General features: G+C 43.6%; 1 protein-coding gene across 2 annotated transcripts in view; it reads left to right on the forward strand.

The window, feature by feature from the left end:
* The first annotated feature begins 2 nt into the window (after nt 1-2).
* Nucleotides 3-20,269, forward strand: part of LOC114623794 (protein HIRA) — an 81,501-nt gene continuing 61,234 nt past the window's right edge. The window contains exons 1-5 of one of the 2 annotated variants that reach the window (XM_028770495.1): nt 3-817; nt 15,177-15,239; nt 16,856-16,966; nt 18,135-18,225; nt 19,756-19,850. In XM_028770495.1, the coding sequence (XP_028626328.1) occupies nt 781-817; nt 15,177-15,239; nt 16,856-16,966; nt 18,135-18,225; nt 19,756-19,850 (397 nt within the window). In that variant the 5' untranslated portion in view covers nt 3-780. Of the gene's footprint in view, nt 818-15,176; nt 15,240-16,304; nt 16,324-16,855; nt 16,967-18,134; nt 18,226-19,755; nt 19,851-20,269 lie in introns of those variants that run through there. The other variant, XM_028770496.1, reaches the window with a different exon arrangement.

Consider the following 20,269-nt stretch of genomic DNA (forward strand, 5'->3'; position numbering starts at 1 on the left):
AGCGCGGCTGGCTTCGTAGCGTCCTTTTGCCGGCGTTCCGCTTCTTGTGAGTGCTGTGTTACTTTCCTGCCGCCCTTGCCCAAGTGCCAGTGTTGCTGCTCTCTGCTCCGCCTGGCCTGTGTTTACGTCTATGCAAACGCCCCGCTCTTCTAATAAACGCGCCCGTCTGGCACCCTATCCTCCACCAGGCTACCTCTTTTATTCATGCAATCAGAGCCCAGGGCCGCTGCTGTTTGCTGCATGCTCGCGAGATGCCCAATAGCGTGAATTGATGGATGGCGGAAGCTAGTTACTAGGCTGGAGCCGCGGAGGTCAAAACTAGAAACCTGGACACCACCCTGGCTCTGCATCGCCGGGCGGGATCTCAAGGCTTTGCCAGCCTGCTCACCCCGAGCCACACCAGCGACCCCGTCCGTGCCAGCGGAGTATCCCCGCCCTCCCCACTGTCTACCGAAGAACCGAGGCGGCCCCGTCCGCGTAGGGAGCGGTTTCCCGCCGGGGCGATTTGGCAGGTGCGCGCCGTGACTTCCGGCGTTGCCCCGGAGCCGCCGGAGGAGGAGCGGCGCAGGGGATGCTGCTGTGGCGGCGGCGGCGGCGGCCGAGCGCAGGAGGCGGCTGTGGCGGTGGCTGGGGGCGCGGGCCGGCGATGGCACGGCGGCGCTGAGGGCAAGGGTGGGCGGCGGCCGGAGGGCGGGCGGCGCGGGAGGAAGCGGCGGCGGCCCCATGGCCCAGGCGTGCTGAGGGACACGGCTCTGGCTTCAGCCCGGCAGCGGCCGAACAATGAAGCTCTTGAAGCCAACCTGGGTCAACCACAATGGTGAGTGCACGCAGGAGTCGTGGGCGGCCTAGCCTGCATCGGGGTGGGGTCTGGAGTTGGCTTGAGGCAGTGCTCAAGTCCTGACCGCACCAGACGCTGGTGCCGGGTGCTGGAGCTGCAGAACGGGCAGGAGCAGACTTTGTCCCGGGCTTTGGGACACCGGCGAGCCCAGGCACGTGCTTCGGGCTGGTTGCAGCGAAGTCCGCCTTCGCCCCAGGCAATGGCGCTGAGTCCTGCGCCGCCCACCCTTAGTCTGGGATGCCTGGCTTCTGTGTGCTGGCTTGGGCACCGACCTGGTGCTGCCACCCGGCTTCACCATCCAGTATGTGCTCAGATGGTGGTTGTGAGTATGAAACTGGGGCGACATCCCCCTTGTGGCCTTTCAGTGGCTCGGTGAAGATCTAGAATCAGCATGAGATTCTTACTGGCTGTACTGCCCTTTCTGAGGCCTGGAGCTTGTGACAGTGCCCCCACTCGGGCTATTGCTGCCTGGGAAGGGCCGGGGCTCAGGTCCTACGAAGGACCGCGAAAGAACCACGTTTAAGATCGGGGCCAGTGGTGCACAGGAGACCAGAGACTTTGGATACGTAATAATGACTTCAAAAAGCAGATTCCTACACCCTGGTCGAGATGGTTGGTACAAAGCAGCTGGTGGCACTCAGTTTTGTCGAGAACTACTGCAGGAGTTGGTTTGCTCTGCCGAGCGAGCGAGGAAGAGCTAGAGCCTTTCCCCACAGCTGTTAGTACTTGAGTCTGGAAGGACCAGAAGGACTCACTAGGAAGCGGCCACCCTCTGCTGAAAGGGGAAGGGTCTTTCCTCCTCTCTACTTTGTATTGCATCTAGAGAGAGCTACAGTTTGTGTGTGTGTGTGTGTGCGCGCGTGTGTGCGCGCGCACGCGCGCAACACAAGGCAAGTAAATGCATTTTTCTCTTTTTAAAAATCCACGAGGCCTTTCCTTTTTTTTTTTTTATATAATTTGTTCCGGGGTGCTTTTTATTCACCACCAAACATTTTTTTTTTTTTTTTGGGCTGGGGGGTCCATAGTCTGGATACGTGCTCTCTGCACTTCACAGTATCATTGTGAAGTTAAGCATAGAAGAGCGATTTTAAAGTTTGGAGCCCAGAAAATTCATTAGAAATCTAGGTGATGGGTTGCTGTTGCCGGGCGGTGGTGGCGCACGCCTTTAATCCCAGCACTTGGGAGGCAGAGGCAGGAGGATTTCTGAGTTTGAGGCCAGCCTGGTCTACAGAGTGAGTTCCAGGATAGCCAGGGCTACACAGAGAAACCCTGTCTCGAAAAACAAAACAAACAAACAAACAAAACAACAACAACAAAAAAAAGAAATCTAGGTGATGGGGAGGGGAAAGAATATGATAAAAGCATATTGTATGAATTTTTTAAAATAAAAACCCCTAAGCGATTACTCATGATAAAAGATGTTGAGACTTAAGCATATTTCTTTTTTCTTGTTTTAAATCTAAAGGCAACCTCTTTCTCTTTATTGCCTTTATCTTGGAGATGGTGCTACTACATGTTACTACTAAGCATACCTTTAAAGATGGTAGTGAGTAGTGGGGAGTTGCTTCCTAACCAGAGCCTGAATGGTAGTAGCTGGTAGAATCAAGTTGGAATAGAAGCCCTTCTGCACTGGAGGGGATTATACTTCCTAGCTTTCTCACTCAGCAGTTGTGTTTCCTGTCTCCTTGTGCAGCGTGGACTCTGAGATCTGAGAGTTCAGAGAGGGGAGGAAAAGAGAACAGGGGATCCATTTAGACAAGGTAGGCAGCTAGAAGAGGTTAAAGGCAGAAAGAGAGGTGCTTGTTGGTCTTCATATTTTGGCCTAGTACTAGAGAAACCTCTCACATAGGATATCTCAGCCCTAGCATGATTGCCACTTTCAGTCACAACTGTTTTAAGGGCTGTTCTGTGTATTGTGTGATCCTTACTTAGATGTCAGCAGTACTTACCATCATAACTGTCCGTTTGCCTCATCCAAAATATCTGGACATTGCTGATGCCCGTTGATAGCCCAGATCTCCTCCAGCTGAGATGTTCTAGTCTATGGTTATCAGCATGTTTTTAAGTCTTGACATTGTAATTTTCCAATGAAATTTGCCTTGGATGTGGATTTAGACTGAATTCAAGATGACATCATTTCCCAGTTAAGGATTCTTGGGTTTTAGTAATTTTAGGTCTTGGTAAAATCATGTGAGAGGACATATTTCTTCATCTTGTGTTCAATATGAAAGATTGCTCCTAAAGTATGGTACAATATAACAATTAGTTAGTATCTATTACTTACATTGACGTTATGTGCAGTATACTTTCCACATGTTGTTTTGAGATGTAATCTTATTGACTATATTTTACTCATCATCAGTGTCATAGGTGCACACACCTATGGCTATGGTACTTGAGGAGGCTGAGGCAGAAAGATTGAGTCAAAAAGTGTAGATGTGTCTCTGCAAAGAATGTTAATAACAAAATGTTCTTGGACAGTCAGGATCAAAAGGCCCAAACATTAAGGAGACGTAGCAAATGCTACATAAGGTAAGCTGAGGAAGGAGAGGGGGAGTGTGGCTGAGGAAGGAGAGGGGGAGTGTGGCTGAGGAAGGAGAGGGGGAGTGTGGCTGGGGATGGATGGAATCGTGAACAACTTGTGAGGGACTTGAACTTTCTTTTTTGGGTTTGGGGAGGGAAACATTGAAGTTTCTGAGGAGTCTGGATACCTAGAATGTGTTTCAGGAAGTCCTTGCAGGACTTAGAAGGTGGTCTCCAGATCTTGGTAAGATGTGCTAAGACAGGGAGGAAAGGTCACGGGTGGCAGAGATGAGAAAGAGGTGGAAGTACTGTAGATAAAGGAAGAAATAGTGGGGTTTGGCCATTACATGCATGAAGTGTGGATTTATGTCTTTTTTTTTTTTTGAGTTTATAAGGGTGTTGGAGAAAGAATACAAATGAGAGATGGGGAGTGTTGTTTTCTTTTGTGTGTGTAGTGTATGTCTAACACCTGGGAGCCTAGGAGAGTGCTCTGCTCTATCACCACTCTGTTCTGTGCATCCCTGAGACACATCTACCCTGGCAATCAGGAAGGGAATCAGTGATTCCCTTCTTGCCCATCTCACCCAGGCTGGAGTTAGAGGTGGAGGAGTGGACATTGTTGGGTTTTTTATGGTGCTGGGGATTAGTAGGTTCTCAGGCTTGTGTGGCATGCTCTCTTTACTCACTGACCATCTCCTGAGCCCCTAGTGGAAGTCTCTGAGACATTTACATATTTTTGATTGCTTATTATTTCTATGTTTGTGCCTGTGCTCATGTGTGCCAGAGATGAATGTCAGGTTTCTCCTGTTACCCTCTCCCTTTTTGAGACAGTATTTCTTATTGGACCTGGAATTCATCCTTTGGGTTTAGACTGACTGGCCAGTGATCCCTCAAGACACTCCTGTCTTTTGCATTCCAAGTGCTGGAATTGCTAGTGTGGTGTTGTTACACCTTGCTTTTTATGTAGGTGCCAGAGACAGAATTCAGGTCAGTTTACCAACTGAGGGCTCCCCGCCCCAACATTTATTTTAATCAATCAGCTGTACATGATGGTCCATGACTGTAAACCCAGAACCCAAGAGGCAGAAGAACTGCAGTGAGTTTGAGGCTGGCCTGGGCTATAGATTGAGATCCTTTCCCATATATATCTTGTACACACACACACACACACACACACACACACACATGCATATTATTATTTTCATTTTAGAATTTTAATCTAATGGTTGAACATACACTTTCAGCTTATAAGGAGATTCATGTTGTACAGCCGAGAGGCACATTTGGGCAGTCTCTGGCTCTGACCAGTGAAGCCAAATACCGGACCTGGTGTTATCGTCCCCATCGTGAGTCTTGTGGGCATCCATAGAAGGGATACATGCTCTGTCTGCATTGACTCAGATTTGTTTATCCAGATATTGCTTGTGTAGCCTAATTACTTTAGTATTTGTTTATAGACTAAGAGAGGCCTAGCAAATGACACAGATCTGGACTAAGCCTTGGGATCTAAAAATTGAGGCAAACATATTTTATGTTCTTGCCAAGATCAGTAACAGCACCCAGAGGACTGGGTGAGGCTGTCAAATATTGGGAAGAGGTGCTGCTGATCCTCTGGGTTGCCTGCCAGCAGAATTCCAGGGTTTCTTTGGTTTTCTGTTCGCCTTTTTCTGTAGGCAGTCTCTTGGGGCATGTGTGCTAGTGTTCCTAACCTGGTCTGCATGTGAGTGCCAAGGAGTTTTTAAATTACTGCCAATGTAATACTACCTTTGTCTTCCTGGAGAGCTTGAGGACCGTTCTCTTCTTTCAGAAGCCACATAACAACTTGGTACAAGGAATATTATCATGCTTGGAGATTGGTACCTTGGAACTGCCAACCTAGTGGATTTCATCTGAGTTGCTTGGAGAAACTTCTGGTATTTGACTTTTGAGAATTCTCTGGTCATGGAGGAATCAAAGCCCTGCTTTCTGGGAGGAACAGGAGAGAGGGACTTGTACTTCAGCCTTGGGGCTTGAGTCTTCCTGTTAGCCTGGTTGGACCATCTAGGTTATATGTCTTCTCCTGCATTGGTTACTGTTGTCTACTGGCTTATATGTGGGAGAATAGATACTTTAGTAAAGTAAAATTGGAATCCCAGTAGAGCCTGCCTACAGAAAGGTAGCTCCTGAAGACAGAGACATTGTCTATGCTAGTGCCTTATTCCCAAAGAGAGAATGGTATCTGGAACATACTAACCACTGAGTGAACTCTTATGTGTACTGCATCCTGGAAGGAGGAGATAAAGGGTACCTGCTGGGTGGGTAACCACTACCCTTGACTTGCTTCTTGTTTGTCCTAGCTGTGTCCTAGCTATGATCAGATTTTCTGGTGGAATTTGACAGATTTGTGTGTGTGTGTGTATTGGGGGGCCGAGAAAGCAAGGGCTTACAGGCACAGGGATAGCTCTTAAGAGACAGTTTTCGACTGCCACCATGTAGGAACCAAGGATAAAATTCAGGCCTCTGGGAAGTATAATATAGCCATGAGCCATCTTACCAGCCCTATTAGGATTGAAATTATTTTCCTCCTCTCCCTCCTCCTCCTCCTCCTCCTCTTCCTCCTCCTCCTCCTCTTCCTCCTCCTCCTCCTCCTCCTCCTCCTCTTCCTCCTCCTCCTCCTCTTCCTCCCCTCCTCTTCCCTTTTCTTCTCTTCTTCCTCTCTTCCTTCCTTCCTTTCCTCCCTCCTTCCTTCCCTTCCTTCCTCTTTCCAGCCCTCTTTGTTTCTTTCTTTCATTTTTGGTTTTTCTTTTTTCTTTTTTTCCCCTCCCCTCCTCCCTCTTGCTTTGGCCCCGCTCCCTCTGGCCCTCTTTTTGGTTTTTCAAGGTACGATTGCTCTGTGTAGTCCTGGCTGTCCTGAAACTCACTCTGTAGACCAGGCTGGCCTCAAACTCAGAGATCTGCCTGCCTCTGCCTCCTGAGTGCTGAGATCAAAGGTATATGCCACCACACCTGGCAAGTTTTCCACCTTTGACCCATTTTCACCCAAAAATCGTTTTTTATGTGATTTTGGTGATATATAATATATGATGTATAATACATTTACTGATATTAATAAATTTTATTTTCAAACACTTATGATAAATACTTTTGCTATTTATTGAAGACAAGTGAATTTACATGCTAATGAGATGGTTATGTCTATTTGTATATGAAGAATTGAATTAGCTGAATAGTTGATATTGTGTGATGTAAAGAATCTTAGGCTGATGAGATGGCTCAGTGGTTAAGAGCACTGACTGCTCTTTCAGAGGTCATGAGTTCAAATCCCAGCAACCACATGGTAGCTCACAACCATCTGTAATGAGATCTGATGCCCTTTTATGGGGTGTCTGAATACAGCTACAGTGAACTTACATATAATAAATAAAAAACTTAAAAAAACCAAACAAAAATAAACAAACGAACAAAAAAAAAAGAATCTTAGACTTTTTAGAGTTAATGTTTGATTTTATAATTGCCAATGCTGAAAACTACTTTCTATAAATACATAGTGCAAAATACGTAGTGCAGAAGTATGTTTAAGGACATTTCAGGAATTGTTAGAAATGCTATATTAATGCCAAGCCAAAACTTCTTTTTTTTTTTTTTTTTTCCGAGACAAGATTTCTCTTTATAGCCCGGGCTGTCCTGGAACTCACTCTGTAGACCAGGCTGGCCTCGAACTCAGAAATCCGCCTGCCTCTGCCTCTCAAGTGCTGGGATTAAAGACGTGTGCCACGACCGCCCGGCTAAGTCAAAACTGTTTCTTGTGAAGCTGAAGTTAGAAACTCAAATAGCAGCTTTAAAGTCAAACATTCTAATACGATACAGTCTAAATCAGTTTGTTTGGAACTGCACAGTAAAAGCACCGTGGTTCGTAACTGAGTAATCTTGAGTGTTAGCTAAGATGTTTCAAGCTGTGCCACTTTGCACTTTGTTGTATGTTTAGAACCTAGACTGCAGTGAAGCTGAGCAGTGCATCACAGGCAGGAACTGCCAGAAACACACAGAACTGCTACAGGGTTGATTTTGAGTCACTGTGCCATCAGAAACTCTTTATCATTGAGGATTTTTTGTGACTCTCACACATGGGGTTATGACCCACAGTTTAAGAACCTTGAAGCTGGGTCATATCCTTGTAGTTTTCTATTTTTAAGAAGGGAAATAGAATATATAGAACAGATAGGAAGCAACTGACTACACCCCTCCTCCAACAAAAAAGAAACTAATATCTGCCTAATGTATTAACCAACATAAAATAGACTAAGCTTATAGGAAAGTTACCCTGAAAAACAGCACATAATGAGGGTTAGACAAAAGGAGCCGCAAGTCTCCTTTGAGGAGCAAGGATAGATCTTTGTTGGAACAGACTTCAGGGCTATAGCACTTTCCAAAGACCATCCCGCAGAGAATATAATAAATCTACCCATTTGAAAAATACCAAGGGCTAGCTGTGTGCCAGGGTCTGAGCTAAAAGCTAGAAACAGTACGAAACTAAACAGCTCCCCAGATTGAAGCCATCCATCTGGAGAGCTGGGGCTGGGTATCTTGCTCACAGCAAAGAGGTGGTATAGGGAGAAAACTTTCAGAGTAATTGCTTAGCAAGTGACACCTAGAGAAGGATGGGAAACCACCAGTGTGTGCCTGGCAAGTTTGATAGCAAGTATGTTGTGTGAAAACGGCAAGGACACCAGCATTGCAGGTGAGGCCAGAGAGCAAAGAAACATCCTGAGCAAGAGCCATCAACAGAGAGCAGGTAGGTCAGTGTGGAGAGGAAGAGCCCACAGAGACTAAGCAATACTGGGGAGAGATAGATATAGGAGAATCTCTGTTATTTTCTTTAGGCTTATTGGATTTTTATTTGTTTTGAGACAAGGTCTTGGTCTTATACCAATGCTGGTCTTGAACTTTGTAAATTCAAGAGATCCTCCTGCTTCCCATATTTCTGAGGGTTTTTTTAAATATATATATATGTGTGTATGTGTGTGTGTGTGTGTGCGCGCGCGGGTGCGCGTTACTGTAACCATCTAGAGTAGGGCAGTTGTAAATAAAACATGCTTTGGGAAGCCTGACCACATACTTTGCTTCAAAGGTTGCCTGATTGAGAGTTTTGTGCACAGGAGGAGTTTTAGGGGTGGGGGTGCTCTTGGTAGTAGCCCAGTATGAATTTGAGAAGTGGTACAGGCAGATGATGAACTAGGATGGAGGTGGAGCAAGAGCCACAGATGGCCTTGTGAGGAGGAAATAGCTATATCACAGCCGGAGGAAGTGGGAGCCGGGAGACGCCATGAAGCTGTTACGGTGAGCCAGGCAAGAGATGATTATATCTGATTGAGGTGGTAATAACCCTGATAAGTTATAGTTGGTTTTGTGTGGGTATGTATGGATTTGAATGGTTCTAAATCAGACTGAGGGGTTAAGGCCTCTGTATTCCCATGCATTGGATTCTCTAGGATGGAATTATAGATGCCTATGAGCCACCATGTGGGTGCTGGGAACTAAACCCAGTCCTCTGGAAGAGCAGCCAGTGCTCTTAACTGCTGAGGCATTGTTCCAGCACTCCTTTTTGTTTATATTTTGAGACAGAGTCTTGATTTATAACTCAGGCTGGCTTTTTTGTTTGTTTGTTTGTTTGTTTTGTTTTTTCGAGACAGGGTTTCTCTGTATAGCCTGCGCTGTTGTCCTGGAACTCACTCTGTAGACCAGGCTGGCCTCAAAGTCAGAAATCCGCCTGCCTCTGCCTCCCAAGTGCTGGGATTAAAGGCATTTGCCACCACTGCCCGGCTCAGCCTGGCTTTTCTTAAGACTCAGTTTTCAGCTTATTTTGATAGGTTCTTAGAAGTAGAATTGCTGGATCATAATATTCCTAATCAGCTCTCAAACTTTCATGTCATGGTGATACCATGTTTTGCATTTTGAAATCCCAACAAAGTTTGCATTTTCTTCACATTCTTGCCAATATTTGTCACTTTACAGTTTGCTGGCTAGTAACCTTCATTTGAATAAAGTGATATTATTTGGATTGAAGAGAAAGAATCTTTTCATTGCTTCCTATTCATGTCTTTATAGGGAAAATGTGTATTTAAGTCCTGTGTTTATTATTTAATTTTTAAATTTGTTTGTTTTTAAATTATGTGTAGGCATGTGTCTACATGAAGGGAGATGTGAGTGGATGAAGACCTCCTGGGGTGGACTTACAGGTGGTTGCCTGACGGGTAGTGAGAATTGAATTCAAGTCCTCTCAAAGAGCAGCAAGTGCTCTTAACCACTGAACGTGCTGTCTGTCCATTTTTATTGTTGTTTTGTCTTAAACGTTTTAATTCTTATTTTTATGTGTCTGGTTGTTTGCCTACATGTATGTCTGCACCACATGTGTGCCTGCTGCTCACAGAAACCGGAAGGTGTCAGATCGCCTGCAACTAGAGTTATAGACAGTTGGGAGCTGCCATGTGGGTGCTGAGAATTGAACCTGGGTCCTCTGGAAGAGCAGCCAGTGCTCTTAAGAACTGAGCTACCTTTCCAGCCTTCCTGTGTCCATTTTTTTTTTTTTGGAGTTTTTTTGTTTGTTTATTTTTAGGATTTCCCTATACATTTTGGATATCAGTTTTCAAATGCTTCTCTCATGTCTTTTCCTTCATCTCTTCATGCACATACACACATTTTTAATGAGGCCCAATTTGTTGTTTTTGTATATTAGTTTTATTTTTATTACATTTTTTTGTTGTTGTTGTAGGAGTGTGTGTGTATGTTTACCATGGGTTATATTGAAGGTCAAAGGACAGCTTATTGGATTCAGTTCTCTTCTATCCTGTGACTATTTCCCTGGAGAAGTGAACAAATGTTTACTTACCCTGGCTAAGGAATCAACAACAGAGCACAGTGGAGGTTCCACCAAAGTCCACCTTAGTAAATCAGTGAGTTTATTGGTGCTACTTAAAGGGGAATAGATGGAGGGTTACATATTTGGAGCAGGAATGACTGAAAGACTGCTGAGTTCAGAAGCCTGTGCTAGTGTAAGTGCCAGCTCTCAAAAGCTGGAACCCAGGAGCGAACTCACGGCAGGACTTGTAGGTAGCTCAGTGGTCTGAGAGTATGTGTGTAATCAGCAGTTCTTATCTGTTCAGTTGTTCAGTTTCAGAGACTTGCTGAAACAGACTTTTTTACTTTCTGAGTTTTAAGGAGTCTACTTTTAGAACATCCAGCTTGTTCTCCATCACTTTCTCAGAACTATAGGTTCACACTATCATATCTAGCTCTCTGGGTTTATACTCTAATAGCTTACTGGGAAAATTAGACTGGAAACATGCTGCAAGTGTCCTGGGAACTGGAGTTTGGGTAAGTTTAAGGCCTTCCCTTTGCCTCAGGAACTGCCCAATAGAACTTGGCTCAGTAAATACTGATACATTTAGAGTTAAATGATGGTAAGCCAGGAGTGGTGGTACACCTGCAGTTCTTGCACCCAGGACACAGAGGCAGGCAGAGCTGTGTGGTTCAAGGCCAGGCTATTCTACAAAGTTTCAGGCCCACCTGAGCCACACAATGAGACTCTGCTGAACAAACAAACAAACAAACAAAACCCAATCAACCAAACAAAAAACTACCCAAAACAACTTTAGTCTAGTTTCTTATTAAAACTTTGAGTGTTTCCTGCTAGGAGAAATAGCTATTTCTAAAAGTTCTGAAAGAGTTGTAAGGATTTCCTTTTTTCTTCTTTTTCTTTCTTTGTTTTGGCCTCAAACTCAAGAGATCTGCTTGCCTTTGTCTCCTAAGTGCTGGGATTAAAGGTGATCTCTACCACCTTCTAGCCCTAAGGATTTCTTAATCAAAATGACCTTAAAAGAATAAAGTTGGTGTTCTCATACTTTGTGGTGGAAATAAAACAAAGCTGTAGCATTCAAAACAGTATGGGATTGGCTGGCATAAAGACAGACACAGAGAACAATGGAATAAAATAAGGAGCCTGGGGGATATGCTCAGTGATTTATTAAATTTGTTGTTGGCACTGGAAATTGAACCCAAAGCATCTTTCATGTTAAAGTGCCCTCTACCTCCTGAGCTACATGTGTGTTCAGTCAAGTGACTGCTAACTAGCTGGCCTAAAATGTACAGAGAGCTACCTGCCTCCCCCTCCCAAAATCTGGGATGAAAGGTGTGTGATCTATGCCAGGCTTGTCAGTAGGATCTTGTGTGGCCTGAAGAGCAAATTCTTGGAGAAGAAATGGACCATGATGGGTGTACAGAAGTGTTCTGGTCCAGGTTGACTTGAAGGGAAGATACTGCCTAACATTGCTAGAGTCAGGGTTTATACTGATTTATCTTTTGTCTCAGTCTCTATAAAAAGGCCTGAAGTTGGAAGTAGTTGGGAATTTATTGTTATCTTGCTGGGCCAAAGGAAAAGTTCTTTAGCCAGCCAAACTGGTAGGATTTTTTTTGCTTAGCTTCACTAATGAACCCTTCATTAAGGTCCTTCCTGTTGACAAGGGCTGTAGTGATGATGTCTTTCCTGGGGCTGAGAGGCCTAGGCCATAGGGAGTTGGGAGCTAGCACTTCACTAATGTGTGCCGTGTAGGTCCACCCCATACTTCATTTAAACTGCTGTGTATTAAGTATCACTCAGGAAGAAAAAGTAGTGTCAGGTAACCCAGTCATACTTTTCACTAAAGTATATCCTGGTCTGAGAAATGTTAAATTAAGTAGATGTATTTTAGAAGCTTTGTTTTACAGTATCTTGATCTGTCCACAAGGAGGATATGTATGTGTAGGTAAGCTTGTCCTCACCACTTATGCAGATTAGGAAACTAGAGTTTGGGAAAATTAAACAGTCACGGTTGTACAGCAGATCAGAGGCAGGACTGAAGAGTCAGTCCAGAAAGGGACAACAGTAAAATCTAAACCTGTGACTAGTCTTTATTTTTATCTTCCTTTGGAGCCTTGAGATCCCCCTTTTTTTCTACCCAGCACTTTTTGAGGCAGAATGTGAATGTGACGATTTAAGTGTCCCTTTTGACTGAGGTCTAGGCTCCTGGATGGAGCATCATCTGATCATGCTTACCTCATGGACTCTGGAGCAGTGCATCATGCTGCTTCTTGATTCAGTGCTGTGTGTCCTCTGGCTGATTTTACCTTTACCCATCTGGCTGACTTGTCCTCAACGGTTGAGCCTTACTTAATTCAGTTGTTACTTTAGAAGGAAGCCTCAGGCTAGGTGAAGTTTTTTTGTTTTGTTTTTGTTTTAAACTGTGTAGCTGTATATTGCTGTATCTTTCTATTTAGGTTTGTATGATTATCATTAATTCTGGGAACTCCCTATAGGTAGGGCTATGCTATTATACTATGTGTGTTTTTGTATTAGGCATATTGTAGATTTTATTAACATAGATTGGGTAAGAACGTTTCTTTTTGTTTAATTTTTTAAACATGTGTGTTTGTTTGTTTGTATGCATGCTCTCCTATACCACAGTGTATCTGTGGAGGTCAGAGGACAACTTGTAGGAGTTAGTTCTTCCACCATGTGGGTTCTAGAGATTGAATTTAGGTTGTCAGGCTTGGTGGAAAACACTTATGTGAACTATCTTGCCAGTTCATGGGTTCTTTTCTTGATGACTAAGACAAAACTAATTAAGATCTGCTGTATTTGTAATCTGGGGGAAGATGGACTTGCAGGCCATCTCCTGTCCCATCTCTATGTGTATTCACTACCAGGTCTGTTCCTTCAGAGCTATCTAGAATGTGAGCTGTGTCGGGACTCATCTCTTGAAGCCTAGGAATAAAAGGATAACCTATGTCAGAGAAAATGAAGACCGAGTCGGCTATGTGTTCAATGTCCAAGATAGTTTTTAGTACACACGCGCACTCATTCCAGAGAGGCAGCAAGCAGCTGCTTGTCTAAACTGTAGAGTTGGCTCTTGATTAGCCTAGAGATCACTAAAGGGACTTGGGGACCAGGCAAAGGCTGCCAGTATGATGACAGAGTCTAAAGTATTAGCTTTTGTTGTTTTGGAATACAGGAGACCATAGAACATGTAGTGTGACTGCCAAACTTTCCAAAGGTTTCTATTTGTATTTGGCACACCTGTTCCATAGTGTTCTTGCACTGTTGTTTCTCCCACTACCACCTAGTGACCAGTAAGAATGAAAAGATATTTCCCTGTTCTACTTGATTTGATCACCTGTACAGATCAGACTCTGGAAGATGATGCAAGGTGCATCACCAAGGACCCATGTTGGTTACTGCCTTTGGGTACCCATATTGGATTTTCCATACTGGCATGGGGTCCCTGGCAGGATTTATAGCTTTCTTCTCAGGTAGACAGCAGGGGCTCCCACCTTATCACTTGTGGAATTCTAGAGCATCAGGCCCAGTTGACTGTTAAACCTCTAACCTGTCACTCACAGGCTGATGATATAGTTTGAACTCAGTAGCAACTAATATGACACCCGAAACTTTTGTCCCTTTGGCCTTGGAAACAGACCAGGGAGATGGACAGATACCCACTAGGCACAAGGTCCTTAGAAAACCTTCCACAAACTACTTGGTTTTGGTTTCATTGCCTGAGTTGGTCTGCCCTGCAAGCCAATTGCCTCAACCAGGCCTGGGTGCAAAGGGGCCCTTTGGTGTTTCTAAGAACCTGCTTTAACTCTTAGGAACTGATTACTGAATTTAATAGAGTATACATGTTAACAGAGGTCCAGATAGGGGATGCTGAGAGGATAGACTTTCTATACTACTCCAGGGGAGATGTGAACCAATGGCCCACAAAAATAAGCATAGCATCAAAGTACAACTTGGTGAGCCATTGGGGTTTTTCTTTAGATTACCTGCAGGAGTATGCATGAGGGGTTACATATAGGAGTATGGATGACTCAAAGACAGCTGCATCTCCGAAAGTCCACCTGACATGGGTGACAGCTCTTGAAAGCTGGAACCTGGAGTCCACCACACAGCCTGCAGGCAGCTTGGTAGACTGGAGAGTATCTCTTCCAGCATCCTCAGTTGGTCTAAGTCTTTTCTAGGCAATTCAGCTGGTCTGAAAGTCTCTCAGTAGGCTTTACTGCTTAGACACTCTTGGGAAGGAAGGGATCATGTGTCTTATGGCTAGGGTTAGGGTCAGTTTCAGGAATTTCTTGAGGTTTTTGTTGTTTACTGTCTAGTTTTAAGGAACTTCCCTGAATATGGAATGTTCCACTTCCCTTCAGAACACTTTGAGTGTTCCAGGCGTCCCTCCAAGATTGAGCGTTTTGTCTTGGAGGGAATTGCTACACATGTGTAGTATAGACTTTCAGGAACCAAAATCTTAAGAGAAGGGAGGGCCCTTGGCTGTACTGAGTCATTAGACCTGCTTATGACAGCCAGCCAGTTAGAGAGGGTGGAGAGTGTCCTTTTCAAGCTGACAGCCAAGCACAGACTCATGTGATTGGGAGATGTCATCAGGTATAGATGGGAGTCCTTTCACAGGAACTTGTGACTTGAGCTTTTATTGAAGACAGTTTATCGCCTTTATATATTCAGGTCCCCAGGAAATACCCAGATGTGCTGTAGTCTCCTGTTTTCAGTGATGACATGCTTAGTCTCTGTTGGGTTTTCAGCTATTTAATGTTGTTGGGAGAGTCTAGTTGTTTTGACTAACTAAAGCTGTTAGATCTCCCCATTCTTACTCATAGGTAATTTTATCTACAGCCTGGTGTTTTGTCCTAGGTGTAAATTTAGACATGTTATTTGAGTAGTCAATTTTAAAAAATGAAAATTTATTGTTTTCTAGCAAATAAAAGCCAAGTTAGATGTGTTTTTCTTTGTTTCCAGGGAAGCCGATTTTTTCAGTTGATATACACCCTGATGGGACCAAGTTTGCAACTGGAGGACAAGGTATGTTTGTAGAGCGAATATCACTTCCCTGTTGCTGTACTCTGCTTCTCCTGGATCCATGGTTAGCTATAATGAGACAACTTGTTGCTTTGTAATATGACTGTGACTAAGTTTAAAGTGCACAGTTTGAATAGGTTAAATCACAAACTTTTTTTTTTTTTTTTTGAGCTGGATATGGTTGCATAGGCCTGTGATCTCAGCACTTGGAAGACAGGAATATATACATTCTAGGCAGCTTAGTCTGCAAAGTGAAGTCCTACTTTAAGATAAATACTTTTTGGAGTCTATAGGACAATCTTATAAATATTGTGATGCTGGCTTATCATTCTAATTAAAGCTTTTTATTAAGGTAAAGCTAGAATGAAATTGCATCCCTACACTCCAGTTATTAGATAGAAATTGGCATCACTCCCCATACCCCTCTGACAAAGTCCAGTTACAGAGAGGCAAGGATTCTGTCAGTATTTTCACTTGAATGGATGGCTAGACTGTGATTTTTCTGGACAAAGAAATTTGACTGTGTTAGTGAAAAAATAAGAATGTCCAGAACATTTGAAAATAGCATCCATAGTATTATCAGCTTCATTCAGCATCTACTGTGGTAGGTATTGAGGTAGCATAGCTCTGTTTGGAAAACACCTTTTTTTTTTTTCAAATGCCAGGAAACCAAGTTTTTATTTATAGTGGTAAGAAGTAGCATTTGATCAAGACCCCTTCCCCCGCCTTCCAGGTGCTAACCGGGTGGGCTCACAGTAGGCAATTTGCACAGAGGCAGGTACAAGGCAGTTGTGGTTGAAAAAGCATTTTCCTTTGATCTAAGAAGAATAATTAGGAAATATTTTTACATATTGGCTGAAGAAGAGGTTTAAATTTTGTCATTACATTGGAACATCCATTTTAGACATTCATTATTTTTTTTTATAATTTGTGTTAACTTATAGCGATGGAAAGCAAGCAAACAAAAATAATTAGTAAAATGTATAGATAGACTTTTCAGTACAGCTGACATCAACTTATGACCCTCCTAAATCCCCTCTTTTGGTTGATCTCCATCTATAGGTGACTGCAAAGGGCAGATAAGAAGGTAATGAGCCCTTTTTCCTGTGTTCAGGGCACATTTCAAATTTGGGTCTCAAAGCGTCCAGTCAGTTCTGGAAACAGCCACCGGATCCAGGCAGCACCTTGAAGGGGAGGGAAACCCTGGTAGGGACTGCACTTTTCTCCTTTTCCTCAGTGCACATGCAGACCTGAAGGGGCCTGGCAGTGACTTTCCTTCCTCTTTGTTTTGTAGATGAGGAATCTGTGTGTTCTGGATAGGAATGAGGACCTCAGAGGCCAGACAGGCTCTGTCTCTTCCTAATTTGTAGTTCAGTCAGTATTCTTTTTATAAAGACAGGGTGGCCTCAGCTACTATTAAATTCACTCTCTTTTGGGTCCCTGTTGTTTTTTTTTCCCGTCACCTTTTGTGTCATTTACATTAATAATTCAAGATGAGTCTGCTTAAATCTAGTCAAGTATGATTTATAGAAACTAAATGATCATTTTCTATAGTTATTGTTATCAATATCAAGTTTCCACTTCTTGCATATTGAACTTGTCTTGCTCCTTCATTCCAGGGCAGGATTCTGGGAAGGTTGTGATCTGGAATATGTCTCCAGTCCTCCAGGAGGATGACGAGAAGGATGAAAATATTCCCAAGATGCTTTGCCAGATGGACAATCACTTAGGTATTACAGAGTGGCCCTTTGCAGGCTTTGCGTGTTGGCAGAGTGCCCAAGGTTAGCACATGTGTTTGTAATTAGAAAGATAAGGCCCCGTGCGGCGTTAACTCCCCTCGGCCTGCTGTCTGAAGGCACAGATGTTGGCTGCACACCTGGGTGAGTTATTCGGCAGAAGACTCGGCCCGCCCACAGAACCATCTTTGGACAGTCTGCAGGTACCTCTGGTGATTTCCTGCTCATGAGTCGTTACTGCCTGATTCCATGGGGCTTTGGGACCAGTGTCCTGGACACAGTAGGGTTCTGGGGAAGGGTACATAAGAGACAGCTCACCAGGTGTCTCAGTTTGGTGCTGTGTCAGTAAGAGTCTCTGCCAGGACCCTTTAGAATGCGAAACAATTTCATGTTTTCCTTCCCTGTTGTATGTAATATCTTAGTGACCATTGGCAGTTACTAGTGTTAGGTATTAGTACCTTCCTCTGCTTTGTGTGTTCTCACAAGCAAGCCTCTCGGTGTCACTAGGTCTAGGGCATAAGTTGCTCATGGGCCATGCATCAACTTCAACATTGTTAGGGTCCATCATATTTCATATCTCCCAAGATTGAGCTGTGTGTGCTCCTGGAGGCTGTAACCTAGCAGAAGCCTGGGAGTGTGGGGGAATGTCTGCAGGACTAAGCTTAACTACACAACAGAATCTGTCAGTCTCCTGTGCTGATGAGTTTGGGAAATCTAAATTTAAAAGGGATGGCTCTGGGTAATCGAGGTTATTCAGAGCTATGTGTTCTACCCAGAAACTTTTTTGGAAAGTTCTGGAAAAGACATCCTGGCTTTCCTAGTTAGTACATGTTTCATTTTGAGACTAATTCTTATTGAAATTCATCTCATTAATAGACAACCTTTTGGAAATACTGAAGTTTATTGCTGTTCATAGGAATAAGCTTATTGTCTCATTCAGTACAATCTTCAGATTATGCGTATTTCCTCTTTAGACTATTCTGGTCATTTGTTATAGCACAAAATTAGTGTTTAACTGAATTGTTTCTCTGGGACTCTTACACAGTAAGTGCTTTAAATAGATTAGATAGTTTTATAAACCTTTTACTTCTTGCCAGATTCTACATAATGCAAATGGCCATGCCTATTGGATTTTCATCAACTTATTTTTTTTTCTTCCCAGCATGTGTGAACTGTGTGCGGTGGTCAAACAGTGGGATGTATTTAGCTTCTGGGGGAGATGACAAACTGATTATGGTGTGGAAGCGGGCTACGTAAGCATCATTTTCCTTTTTCACATTTAATTTTTAGAAGCTTCTTTGCTGGTCTTTATCAAAGTCACCTTTCCCACCCTGGCATAGAAGTCCTAACTTCATAAGTAGCAAGAAGTTGCCATAGGTCAGAGTGGACGAAGCCTGACAAATGACTCGGAGGCTTCTGTTCTGCCTGCTGACCAGGTCAGCTACCCTCTTATAGGGACACAGGACTTAGCTGAGAAGAAAGCGTTAATCCTTACAGCCACTAACACTGTGGCTTCCTTTCTCCCTCACATACAAAATGACTAAGATCTGAATCAGGGCTGGAAATCCAGAGCCCACCTTCCTTGCCTCAGTTTGTGGCAGCCTGCCTTACGGTAAATCAAGGATCATCTGTGGAAATTATTTCTTTACCCTTGAGCTTAATGGATCCTGATACTGTGTCCCACAATAAGCTTTCCATGTGACTCTGGGCCACACTGTGTCCCAGATCTGGCATCATTGTTCAGTCAGAGTAACTATGGCCATAACTTTGAGAGCTGAGTCATGCTGTCTTCTCTGCCCACTTGGCTGCCCTAGGAGCTCTCTGGGTAAGTGTATAGCTTTACAAGAGCAAAGGGTGTTTGCAGAGGCTCTGGACATGGTGTCCTCTTCCATGTAACTCCGTCTGGAAGGAGTCAGTACCTGTGACTCTTGTATTTTTCTGACTTACTTTTTAAAGCAGGAATATTGAATTCATTATAAAGGGATTTAAAATATTGGTTGGTGTTTTTTGTTTTTGTTTTTTGTTTTTTTGTTTTTTTTTTTTTTGAGTCAGGACCCAGCTACTCAGGAGGGACTGGCTTGAACCCAGGAGTTTGAGATTATTCTGGGTAATATAGTGAGTGAGACCTTGCCTTCAAATTAAAAATGCAGTTGATAGTTTTCTTTTTTTAAATTAAAAAAGTTGGGGGTCTCATGCAGCCCAGACCTTGGCTGACCTTGAACTTCTGATACTGCTGTCTGCCTCCTGAGTGCTGAGATTGCTGGTGTACATCACATGCCTGGTGCTTATATTTACTTACTTACTTATTTATTTGTGATATCCTACTTTAAATAACCAACACAAGTAATATGTTTAGTATGCAATTTGGAAATGTAAAAATAGCTCATAGTCCTGTAACCTAAAGGAAGCCATGGTTAAACTTTTGTTTTTTCTGATGTTTATTTCTGTGCTCTATTCCATGTGTAGAGTGTCTGTGCTACATGTAGTTTTTAAGTCATGTAAATGGTATCATACTGTAGATGATGTCCTGTGGTCTGCTTCTCTCACTTTGTCTTGAAAATTTTCCTGTTGAAGATCTGCAGTGGCTGAGTATTATTTCACAAGTGCATGGATTGATCATAAGTTACCACTTCTGTCACACCTTTTGTTTAACAACCTGGTGCTTTTAGCTGCTGTCTGGTTTTGCTTTTTCTGTTTGCTATGATAAGCTGTGCTACAGGGAACATCTCTGAACACTATCTGGAACACTCTATGAGTGTATATCTCATGCCTCTTTCACACAGGTACATTGGGCCCAGCACTGTGTTTGGCTCCAGTGGTAAGCTTGCCAATGTGGAGCAATGGCGGTGTGTCTCCATCCTCCGGAGTCACTCAGGTGGTAAGTGGGCTACTGTTTGGTTGAGTGGATCTCTTTTGGTTCTTAGATAATCATTAGCACCTCTATGCACCTCTGCTACTGTTTGGTTCTTAAGGTACTACCTGGGATTTCCCTATCACCATTTGTCCTTTAAGGTTTATGCAGTCACTGGCATTACCACCTGCCTTCAATTACCAACACACACTGTCAGAACATGTAAGTGTATGTGTTTAGCATGGAGCTTCCAGCCTTCTGTTGCTTATTCTGCAGGAATACTTTGATTCTTAGATCACTAAGTCTATAAACACATTCTATTTACTCCTGAGAAACAAGCCTATAGGTACCCACTGGAAAGTTTCTTTCTTTTCCTTCCTTCCTTCCTTCCTTCCTTCCTTCCTTCCTTCCTTCCTTCCTTCCTTCCTCCCTCCCTCCCTCCCTCC

The sequence above is a fragment of the Grammomys surdaster genome, unplaced genomic scaffold, assembly GCF_004785775.1.
Source record: "Grammomys surdaster isolate TR1022 unplaced genomic scaffold, NIH_TR_1.0 202, whole genome shotgun sequence".
In the NCBI taxonomy this organism is placed as follows: domain Eukaryota; kingdom Metazoa; phylum Chordata; class Mammalia; order Rodentia; family Muridae; genus Grammomys; species Grammomys surdaster.